The 12291-nt window shown below is 48.1% G+C and overlaps 1 protein-coding gene across 2 annotated transcripts in view; it reads left to right on the forward strand.

Moving 5' to 3' along the window:
* Positions 1 to 4323: 4323 nt before the first annotated feature.
* LOC147677597 (chymotrypsin B-like) overlaps positions 4324 to 12291 on the forward strand; it is a 90784-nt gene continuing 82816 nt past the window's right edge. Inside the window, exon 1 of one of the 2 annotated variants that reach the window (XM_086945252.1) lies at positions 4324 to 4526. In XM_086945252.1, the coding sequence (XP_086801378.1) occupies positions 4469 to 4526 (58 nt within the window). In that variant the 5' untranslated portion in view covers positions 4324 to 4468. The remainder of the gene's footprint in view (positions 4527 to 12291) is intronic. The other variant, XR_015302445.1, reaches the window with a different exon arrangement.

Consider the following 12291-nt stretch of genomic DNA (forward strand, 5'->3'; position numbering starts at 1 on the left):
GTTACTGTGTATTCAGACCACCGGAATTTGGTTTTCATGAAGACTGCCCGTCATCTTTCTCAACGTCAGATGAGATGGATGCTATTTTTTGCCGGGTATGACTTCGTCATTACGTTCCGTCCAGGGTCCGATAACCGGAAGGCTGATTCTCTATCTAGACAGGAGGAAGGTGTTGCATCCCCTCAGGTGATACCACAAGCCATCATTTCCCCAGAGAAAGTGCTTTGTGCGGTCTCAGCAGACCGATTCTTGAAGCAGGTAGTCGATCTACGTAGTCCGACCCAGTGGCAAACATGGGCCGATCAGGACTTACATCGGACATTGAAGCATGGGGTACCATTGTACACAGGGAAACTATATCTACCTTCGCATTCCCTTAGGTTGCAGGCATTCAACTGGTGTCACAACGCGGTGGTGGCGGGTCATCCTGGTAATAAGAAAACGCTACTCCTGGTAGAGCGCCAGTTCTGGTGGGAGGGAATGTCTAAGGATATGGAAGGATGGGTACAACAATGCGACACTTGTGCAGGGGCTAAAGGTGAACAGAGTAAGATGAAGGGGAAGCTTATGACATTGCCGACTCCTGCTCATCCATGGCATACCATCAGCATAGACTTCATCGTGGGGTTACCGAACGATCAGGGTTGTAATGCTATACTGGTGGTGGTGGATGGCATCACAAAGATGGGGCATTTCATTCCCTGCCGTAACCTTCCCACAGCCAGCCAGACCGCTCAGTTGTTGCTAACCCACGTGGTACGGTTGCATGGGATTCCACGAGTTATCATCTCGGACCGAGGACCTCAGTTTGTAGCTCGTTTCTGGCACATGTGGTGTAAGGCCATGCATACGGAGGATGCTTTGTCCACAAGTTTCCATCCGCAAACGGATGGACAAACGGAGAGGATGAACCAGACTCTAAAAAAATGTCTACGATGCTATGCAAAGGAGCCAGAACAGTCTTGGGTTTCCATGTTGTGGCTGGCCGAATTGTCCTACAACAATGTGTGGCATAGCTCGATCAAAGAAACGCCCTTTAGAGCCAATACCGGATTTCATGCCAATACCCTGCCGGTGGTGATTCCATGCGAGGTCCAGAATCGCCCAACTGTTGCTGCTCATATGAAGGCTCTTCATAGAATTCATGGTGCCATTCAGAAGTCACTGGATCAGGCTAATATCTTCTATAAAAATGGGCTGACAAGCATCGCCAGGAGGGACCGGAATATAAGGTGGGCGATAAAGTCTGGCTTTCCACTCTGAACATCCGTTTTCGCTACCACAGTATCTTTCACCCTCGTTTCATTGGTCCCTATGCCATTGTTCGTAGGGTCAATCCAGTGGCGTACAAACTCAAGTTGCCGGCTTTGTTGCGGATCCATCCAGATTTTCACTGTAGCCTGTTGAAACCTGCGGGGAGGGCCTGTGTCATGGCGGCTCCTCCGGTGCTGAGAGATGGCCAGTTGGAATAAGAGGTCCGCAGGATCCTGGATTCTAGGTACCGCCAGGGGAGGTTGTGGTTCCTGGTCTCATGGAAGGGGTACCAAGTGGAGGATGATTCGTGGAGCCTAGTGCTGCGGTTCATGCTCCTGTGGAAGTTCAGAGTTTTTTTTTGTGGAATCCGGGGAAGCCTGGAGCTAGGAGGCACCTGGGAGGGGGGCATACTGTCAGGGTCCGACGTGTGCCTACCCAATGGTGAAACCGGGAACTACATCTCCCAGAGTTCCTGCGGGCTAGAGGTGTGGGAGAGGCCATATAGCACGGAGAGACGCCGGGCGCTGTGCACGTGATTTTTGTCTTGCTGGGACATTGCTACATGGACATCTTCGTTCTCCGTGTTTTCCTGTTGGTTCGAGAGGAACTGTTGCTTCTTTGGAGGTAATCCCGCGGCTGTGGGATTACGTTAGTGGGAGTCCTGCCTGCTACCTGTGTCAGGGCAGAACGTGGTGTTTGTGGTCGGAGAGGGAGACGCTGGATCCATTCCTCCCGAGTCCGACTTTAGGAGCCTTGGCAGTGCCGATGCGAGAGACGCAGGAATTGCCCCCTCTCGCGTCAGAGTGGTTGTGAGCCGGTGCGAGAGACGACGGATTTGCCCCCTCTCGCGTCGGAGTGTTTGTGAGCCGGTGCGAGAGACGCCGGATTTGCCCCCTCTCGGCTGGTATTCTGTACAGCGGGTAAGAGGTGCTCTGAGTCGTTACGAGAGACGCAGGATTGCCCCCTGTCGTGATCAGAGTCCTCTTCACGTACCCTGGGAATACATTGGGTTAGGTTCTGGCGAGGGAGACGCAGGATTGCACCCTCCCGTGGCCGGAGTCGTAAAGAGGGAACAACAACTTCTGTCTCTGGTAAGAGAGCCTCGTTCCTCATGATTCCTTTTGTCCTGTTTTTCTGTCCCAGTTAATGACATTGGAGTTGTACAATTATATATTTCGAGTCAAGCCAAAAGGGCATTCTGTCCGGTTGTAGTTTCTTTCAGAATCCACAAACTAGATTTTTACACTTGAACTATTTTCTTTTGTTTTCCTCTGTTCTTCCTACTTCTTGTTTAGCATTCGGAAAACCTATCCTGTTTGGTTAGACTGTCCCAATGTAAAGGGCGAGACCTTATGGTATGTAGGAGTGGCATTAAGGGATTTTATATAGGAAAGGGTAAGGAAGGACCGGTGTAACAAGGGCTTTTGTTCTTTTAGGAATCTTGCTCCATGTACGAGAGAAGACATCTCATCTTATCATTTCGGATAAAAGAAGGGAGCTAAAGTCTGAGAATTATCAAGTAGGGGTTGGGTCTATAGAGCTATAAGGAAGAGAAGTGTGAGGGCCTGGTATTAATGTATGGCATTTTGTTTCTACAGGCATCCCTTCTTCAGCGGTTCCCGCCCCGGCATTTTTCCCTCACCTGCTTACTACCGGACTCTGTAAGTAATTATATTCAGAGTGCGGGGAAAGCTGGAGGTGGACCCCTATTAGCATCACCCTGATTCCGAGGAGCCGTTGGACCGTGACTCTACGGTATGCACTCATAAATAGATGTGAGCTAACGTTGTTAATACAATATGTCACCATGTTCAGTTCATGTCCTTTGAGGTTTTGTGCTGAAGCCACTATTACACTCCTTCAACTTTACTTTCCCTTCAGCTTTAGATTTTTCAGTGAACTGAGGAATGGATTAGGTCGTGGCACAATAATATATGTTTGATTATTATGGCTGGAACAATAGGGCTCTTTCTTCCTCTCTGCTGCAAGTGATAATGGCAGCGAACTGATGGCTCACAGGTTGAAGTGTTAGCCTACCTGCACTCCGTTGACACACCAAATACAAAATTCAAGTGAGCTGGAGATCTAAGATCATTAATCTCTTTATCGGTTCATCAGCATATCTCGCATAGGCAATAGCCAGTGATTGTATCGAACAATAGGACAGCAATTGTATCTTTAATTGTGAACAATAGAACAGCAACTGTATCTTTGGTTGGGAACAATAGTACAGCGATTGTATCTTTAGTTGTGAACAATAGAACAGCGATTGTATCTTTAGTTGGGAACAATAGAACAGCGATTGTATCTTTAGTTGTGAACAATAGAACAGCAATTGTATCTTTAGTTGGGAACAATAGAACAGCGATTGTATCTTTAGTTGGGAACAATAGAACAGCGATTGTATCTTTAGTTGTGAACAATAGAACAGCAATTGTATCTTTAGTTGGGAACAATAGAACAGTAATTGTATCTTTAGTTGGTAACAATAGAACCCTACAGGCTCTCAGCATAAATGGCAACAGCCTTCAGCCCTAGTTCCACACTAATAGTGAGGACAGCACAGATGTTTCTCACCAAGAATTGTTTTCCAGCATTTGCACTTCATATTCAATTTTCTGACCTTTTCTTATATTGTGGCGCCTCCTAGTGGTGGTATTCCATGGCAGCTGCTTTAGCTTGCCTTTTAGGCGTGCCTCCCCTGCCCAACGAATCAGTTTCTATCAGAAGACGCCCCAAATGACTACCCACCAGTACACTAAAACTTTAATAATACAGATAACAAAAAGTCTTTCCAAACGTATTCTTTCCAAACAAAGACCATGTTTGCAATATGAGGTTCACCTACTGCCCTCTTCTTGCATCATCCATTCCCCACTCCCGCTTTAACAACAAGCATGCTAGAAAACCGCTGCTCAGGCAATAACTACAGGTTCTCTCTATACTGCAAAAGGAATAATCTTCAGAAAAAGCCAGAGGTTTCACAAAAAGGAAAGAGGCTTGCGCCAAACGAGATATCGTGCACCACCACAGCTTGTGTTGAAATGTCGCTATCACTCCAAGGCCTGTGAGCAGCTGGACCTCCGACAGGTGCTACGGCTGCGTTGTTTGCCAGACAGTTCTCACTGGGCACTGGCTCAAGGTTGGAGGTATACTGGTATAAGAGCAGCTGTGTGCAGGGGGAAGTCTCTCAGAGCAGCCACACGGTGAAGACATGAGTATCCTCTGGGCCCTCTCCTGCTTCCTTCTTCTTGGCAGCACCTACAGCCAGGGTGAGTAACACTACGGCTGGACTGGGGCTGGAGTCAGGACAACATGTCCTCTTTGTCTATTGAGACCCATGCTGATGATTTATGACAAGAGGGAAAAGAAACCCAAAGTTGGGACAGATGTGAGGTTTACAAGAATGCTTATTGCAGCAAACAGGATTGCAGAACACAGAGAAGCCCTAGTCTTTAATGAGGCATGAATGAGTCTCATCTTCATCACCACAAGTAATAAAAAGCAGAGGCCTAGAACAAGGAACTGGCTGACCAACACACCTCATAATAGTTTGATCATTTGGTCACAGAACTCGTTGGATGAAAGTCCCCCTCATCACCTTCACTGAAACCCTACCTCACTGCCCCGGCTCATCTTTCCCACCCTGCCAGCCTACCACCCACCACTCTCCTCTTGGTGTTGCTTGGCTGCAGGGCCCATTTTCCCTTATGATGACAAATACTTTTGTGTTCACCTTCTCTACTCAACTCTCTTGCCACTCTTTATAGTCCCCTCTATTGTACTACACTCCACTTGGTTGCAGGTAGAAATGAAGAAAGAAAGAAGTGACACAAACAAGAGTGCTCACAAAAGAACAAAAATATATTTCCACCACGTTTCGGGCTTGAGCCTTTCTCAGGTAGTACAAGATTGTTGCTCAGCGAGCTCAGCTGAGACTGCAGCGTTTTTTAAAAGCATCATCAATGAATGTTCCATTTGGGATGTGAAAATCAATTCAGTTTTCCCACAATAGACAGTAATCGGGCGTTTTTGTCACAGTCCAGAGTCGTTAAGACATGTCCCACAGGGAATAAATTCAAATCTAATACCAAATGGTTGACTTGGCTACAGGCGGGTGAGGTTTTTAAATTAATTATTGCAGATTTAAGATTTTGAAAGCATGTATGGAGTTCATTTAACGTTTTTTACAGCTTTAGCACTGGCACTAGATCACATAAATGGTGCACGTTTATCGGCATGTACGATGACATCTTATGCAAGGTCTTTATGTTAGCGAGCTTGTTACTGATGATGTTTGTAAAAGGTATACACTTTTCCTGCACTCTAAGCCACTATTCTCTACTCTGGACTACTCAATACCACTGCACTCTATGCCACTCTACTCTGCAGCACTCTACTCTATGCCAATGCACTCTATGCCACTCTACTCTACACCACTTTACTCTCTACCACTCCACTCTAGGCCACTCCACTTGTCGCCACTTTGCAACACTGCACTCTATGCAACTGCACTCTTTGCCAATATACTCTACGCCAATGTACTCTACGGTGTACCACTCCACTCTAGGCCCCTGCACTCTAACGCCAATTCATTGTACGCCACTCTAACATAGTCTGCACTCTATGCCACTGCATTCTACACCACTTTATTCTACACCATTACACTCTGCGCCACCATACTCTACACCACTACACTCTACCCTACACCACATCAATCTACGCCACTTCACTCTACTCAAAAACAATCTACTCTATTCCACTGCAATCAACACCACTCTACTCCACTCTGTGCCACTCCACTCTATGCCACTCCACTCTATGCCACTCTACTCCAATGCACTTTATGAGACTCTACTCTACAACACTGCACTCTCCGCCACTGAATTCTACACCACTCTACTCTACACTACTGTGCTCTATGCCAATGCACTCTATGCCACTCCACTCTCTACCACTGCACTCTTCTATCCACCATTCTAATCAATGCCGCTGTATTCTATGCCACTGCACTCCATGCCACTGTACTCTGCAGCAGTCTATGCCAATGCATTCTATACCAATCCATTCTACGCTACACCACTCCACTTCACTGTACACCACTGCACTCTGCTCTACTCTGCATCACTCTACTCTATGCTACTGCACTCTACGCCACTCTGCACCACTGCACTGTATGCCACTGCACTCTACACCACTGCACTCTATTCTATACCACTGTACTCTATGCCACTGTGCTCTACACCACTCTACATTACGCCAATGCACTCTATGCCACTCTATACCACTGCACACTATGATACTCTACTTTGCATCACTGCTCATGCCACTGAACTCTCTGCCATACTACTCTGCACTATTGCATTCTGTGCCAATCCACTAAATGCCCGCACTCTATGCCACTCTACTCTGTATCACTCCACTCTATGTCAATGTACTCTGCAGCACTCCACTCAATGCCACTGCACTCTATGCCACTGCATTCTACAGCACAACACCCTGCAATACACTCTATGTCACTCTACTCTGCACCACTCTATGCCACTGTACTCTACGCCACTCTGTTCTACTCTGCATCACTCCAATCTGCATTACTGCATTCTACGCCACTGTACTCTACTATGCAACATTTTAATCCAGGGGTCTCCAACCATTTCTGTAGTGAGAGTTACTTCTGATTAGTGAAAGAAATCGAGAGCTACTGAAAGCTAAGCAATGTGTGCATTGTTACCGGACACCCTCACGCCCAGCTACATTGAGTTTAAGCCTAATGTCCATAGAACCAGATACTATGGTTAGACAAAATACTTTCAATGTGGGCACTATGACAGGGCTGCCATGTGTGGCAGTGAGTGTGTGGTCGTTAGGGATGAATGAACATGTGTGCGTATGAATATGATAAATGTGTACGGGTGAGTGAGAGTCTGTGTCATATGTACTTTTGGCACTGGAATACTTTTTTGTTTATGTGGCACCATTAATACAAACATATAACCATTTTTTTAAATGGGAGAAATTTAAAGTGCAGAAAACGTTCTGCGAAAATGTCCATGATATGGGGAATTTTCCTTCTCTTTAAATTTCTCTCACTTAAAATAATGGCTGTATTTTTCACGTATAAATATGGTACCCTGTCTACCAGCCACTGGGAGCAAGATGCCTGCTGTGTGTATAGGCGACACTTTGAAATGGGAGAAAATTAAACTAAAGAGTTAACTTTATGTTTATATGGATTCCATAAAATTCATTTTTTTGTTTAAATCTGTTTTATTGAAATTTAAAAAAAGTTACAGATGTATGAAAGTCGTCATAGGCTCTGTACACTCAATGCATAGTAGCACTTAATAGCGATAGATACAGATTTTCGTCGCACACAGGTTAAGCCTCGTAATAGTCCATGACACGTCTACCGCACCAGATTAGGTGCAAGGATAACATTCAGCTCAGTTCATGTATAGGATGTCTTGCTATTTAGTGACTACATTGTTCCGATAGTGCAATATGTAAAGTCCTTCTGCTATTTCCTCATGGACTGCTAAACAGACATAGTAGAGTAAAAACAATTAGTTAACACCCAACAATCCCAACTCAGACCGGCACTTGATGCGGTATCCCCCCTCCCGTTTTGGCTTTCCCAGCTAGACTTACAAATTGATTGCTATCCCCTTCCAACAGCATTTCTCATTATCTCCACTTATGGTGATTCTAAATAACACATACATAAAACATAGTGGTCGCACTGGGTCATAGATTCCAGCATCTACCCTTGCCCTAAGTCTCTCTGTGCGTTCCTCATCAGCCCTCTGAAGTGCTTGGAGTAAACCTTCCCATTGAGCAGCTATTGGCTCCTTCCTTAATCCCAACGTTTCCTCCCTTTTGATGGCGGTCACCTCCGCTCTAGCCCATGCATAAAGTGAGTGTCTCCATGCCTGCACGTGGGGTGGGTCCTGCGCCTTCCATCTTCTGGTGAGCAATCGTTTGGCAACCACTATTCCCAGATCCAGAAACCGGGATGTTACTTTCGTGGCTGGCGTTCTGCGGAATAGGTGTAACAAATATACCTCTCACTCAAAGGGCAAGTTGCAACCTGTACTATTGTGTAGCAATTCGCTGATCGTACGCCAGTACATGGGTAATCTGTTACAGCTCCATAGCATGTGGACTAGACCCACCCCAGGTTCGGCACATCTGGGGCACACTGCATCTGCCCAGTGGAAATACTTGTTGATGGCCTTTGGTGTAAGGTATGCCCTATGTACTATGAACAACTGAATCTGTTGGAGCCTCATGTTCCTGGGGATGCGCACTGGTCCCTTCAATACTCGCTACCATTCCCTGTCTTCTAATGGCCTCCCCAGATCTGTTTCCCACTTCTGCCGGAGAGGTTCCAGTGTGATCGCTGCATGCGTGCGTAAGGATGCTGCGAACCTGCGGACCAAATGCCTACCTCGCCCCATAACATGGAGATATTGTATGGTAAGGTGCTGTTTGGGTTCTGTGGACATGTCCCCCCATGTAGCAACCAAGGTTGCACCTAACGAGCGGTGTATGAGGAATCGCCCCAGCGGTAGTCTCTCGTCTTCCACTAGCGAGTCGTACGATGCCAGCGAGCCATCCCGGTACAGTTCTCCTAAGGTCTGTATGCCAGCATCTCGCCAAGGCGCCAGAGCAAGAGAGGTGACTGTCCACATCCCAATAGGGGAGCCCTCTAACAGTAACGCAGGTGTATAGGGAACCAGAGTTCTGGGGATGAATAGGCTTCTTCCATAGCATTTGTACGCCACCGTCAGAAGGAGTGGTGTTGGTGTCACGTGTTTGACAGCTGGATGAAAGAGTGTGAGGAGCCGTTCCATTGAGTATGGGGGCAGCATAGTTGCCGTGTCTTCCCGGCCTTTATCCGCAAACCAGCGGGCAACCCATTGCAGCTGTGCCCCTAAGTAGTAGTGTTTCAAGCAGGGCGCCGCCAGTCCCCCCTGATCTGTGGGTAGATATAATTTTGCTAGTGACAGCCTATACCGGCTAGTCCCCCAGATGAAGTCCCGGAGCAACTTAGAGAATGTGGGGAAAAAGGACGGCGGTATATATAATTGCAGGTTGGCAAAATAATACATTAGTCTAGGGGGGATCACCATTTTGGACAGTGTCACCCTGCCCGTGACTGTCAGCGGCAACGTGCCCCAGAAACGCATCTGCGACTTAATAGCCGTAACAGCCCTGCCCAGATTTCCGTTAAAAAGGTCCAGTGGTTGACGGTATATCTGTACTCCCAAGTATCGGAAGGTGTCCTCTTTCCACTTCACTCTCGATCCGTTAAGGGTATATCCCGGATCGTGCCTCCCTCCTCCAAACGCATAAAGACAGGATTTACTGGCATTTACTTGCAGGCCCGAAACAGAGGCAAAATCCGGCAGGACAAGGGCCAGCTGAGCCGGAATACTCTCAATGTCCCTCACATACACCAGCAGGTCATCCGCATATAATGATACCTGGTGTGTTGTGTCCCCCAGCAGTATACCCTCCCCCACCAGTGCTCAGAGGGCCGCCGCAAGAGGCTCAATCACCAACACGAACAGTAGGGGCGACAGTGGGCATCTCTGTCTGGTGGGCATACACACCGGCACTGCTTCAGATATGTACAGGCCCAACCTTACCCGGACCGTGGGGTTTCTATACAGGAGGCCTACCATTTGTAAAAAGTCCCCCCTAGTTCATAGCGCTGCAACAGCATTGACAAGCGCCTCCACTCTAAACAGTCGAAGGCCTTTTTCAGGTCCAACATTAGGCAACTCACTCTTGGACACTTTTTTACGCTTTCTGCCACCACTTTAAAGAACCTCTGCAGGTTCAGGGATGTGCTCCGCTTAGGTACAAATCCGTTTTGGTCCCTGTGGAATAGCCGTGAGACCACTCGCACAAAACACTCCGCTAGAACTTTGGCGAGTATTTTATAGGCAGCATTTAGAAGTGCCAGCGGCCTATAGGATCCTAAATTCGTTGGATCTCGGTCTGGCTTCAACAGGGACACCAAATACACCTTGCGCATTGAAAGGGGGAGTGTGTTTTCCTCCAGTGCTTTTGAGTCGAGCGCATGTAATTGCGGCACTAAGGACGCTCGGTAGGCCTTATAGAATTCGGCCGGCATGCCGTCCAGCCTGGCGTTCTCCCGGATGCTAGGGATGCAACAGCCTCTCCTATCTCTTCCAGTGTGAGAGGGCAGTTAAGCATCTCCTGGTGTTCGAACGAAGCCACAGGCAACTGGATCCACTCCAGGAACCTCTCTAGCTCGGGATCCGAACAGCGGACTCAGGAGTGGTACAGCTGCGCGTAGTGGTCCATCATAACCTTGTGGATCTCCCTTTGTGTGTACACCAAGGCTCCTTCCCGTGTACGTATCGCCACAATCGGGGCGCGAGCGTGGTCCTGCTTCAGCAGCCAGGCAAGCAAGCGGCCCGCCCTGCCTGCTGTGGCGTGCATGCGGGCTGTGTGGGCTGCGTAATTGTGACATTGCAGCCTCTCTAAGAGCTCTGCTAGCTGTGTCCTAAGGTCCTTTAGGCGGTTCGAGTGTCTACCCCCTCTCTCTTCTTCACGCTTGTAATGTAGTAATAGGGATTTGAGGTGGGCAATGGACGATGACAGCTGTTTCTGTATGTTACAAGTGGTGCCCAAGCAGTGACCTCTGAGTGTTACTTTGAGGGCATCCCACTCTATCAGTGTGTTACTCGCTGTGCCTTCGTTAAGTTCGAAATATGTCAGGATGGCTGTCCCTAGTGACGAGCAGAACTTGGGGTCTTCCAGCGCATTGGGTTGAAGACGCCATGTGGGAATAGGCGGTCAATAAGCTTCCCAACTGATTTGAATCCGAAAGGGATTATGATCAGAATGCGTTCGGCCTAGGTATTCCGAGGTCTCAATCAACGGCAGCTGAGACTGGGATCCCACTACCCTGTTGAGTCAAACATGCAGGTCGTGTGTCGCAGAGTAATAAGAATAAACATGGTCAGCTGGATGGAGGACCCGCCACACAACCTGTAATGTCCAGTGTGTGAGCCAGTCCGTCAACGTCTGTGCGTTGGACCGGGCTGACGTGACCTGAAGGGGGGGAAGGATCTATCCATATGGATGTCAAGTACTGAGTTGAAGTAGCCGCCTAGCAGCCAGGGGAGCCAGCATACGGAGTTAGCACCTGTGACAGCCGCGTCAGGAAGGGCGTTGGATAAGTATTCGGAGCGTAGATCGAGGCTAACAATATGTGTTGACCATTGAGCATCCCACTCACCAGGGTGTATCTACCTTCCGGGTCTACTACCGTGTCTGTGCTAAAAAACGGGACGCCCGGTCTCACCCAAATGAGTGTGCCTCTAGCGTGTGCAGAATATACTGTGTCATGCACCTGCCCTCTCCAGCGCCTAAGCAATCGGTCGAGCTCCAGCTGTGTTAGGTGTGTTTCCTGTAATAGTGCGATGCCAACTGAGTGCCTTGGAGATAAGCAAATATGGAGTATCTGCGTGAGGGTGTGTGCATTCCGCGTATGTTCCATGTGATTATATTAATGCGTGCCATTGTGGGGGTAGACCTTCTGCTGGGAGACCAGGGGTGTGGTATATCTTAGTAGGCACCGGGCGTTTCCAGGTGCGTGCGAACAGGTCTGTGGTAACCATAATAACTTGTGAACTATGAAGAACATAACGTGTGGGGCGAACTTCGCGAGGTTGTCCGTCCAAACTATGTGACCATTCATAAGGTATAACTAGGTCAATGTGTGGCCTGGTGGGGCGTGTGCACAGAAAGTAATCTGCCTGTGAATGACCACGTGAATTGGCTATGTGTTCGTAAGTGTCACCCAGATTGAGACTCACTAGTGTTTCTTCATAAGTGCAGTAGAGCGCAAGCAACAGCCCATCAGAAGGCACGCATAGTACCCCGCCCGTCCCCTCCCGCCCCCTCATATCATTAACAAACCAGCACGGCCCATTACATGGTACTTGAGTGTGCAGTCCTTTACAATGTTTGTGTTCTCGGCCTTCTCATCCCAGGATA

Source organism: Lissotriton vulgaris, chromosome 12, assembly GCF_964263255.1.
Source record: "Lissotriton vulgaris chromosome 12, aLisVul1.2, whole genome shotgun sequence".
NCBI classification, from domain to species: domain Eukaryota; kingdom Metazoa; phylum Chordata; class Amphibia; order Caudata; family Salamandridae; genus Lissotriton; species Lissotriton vulgaris.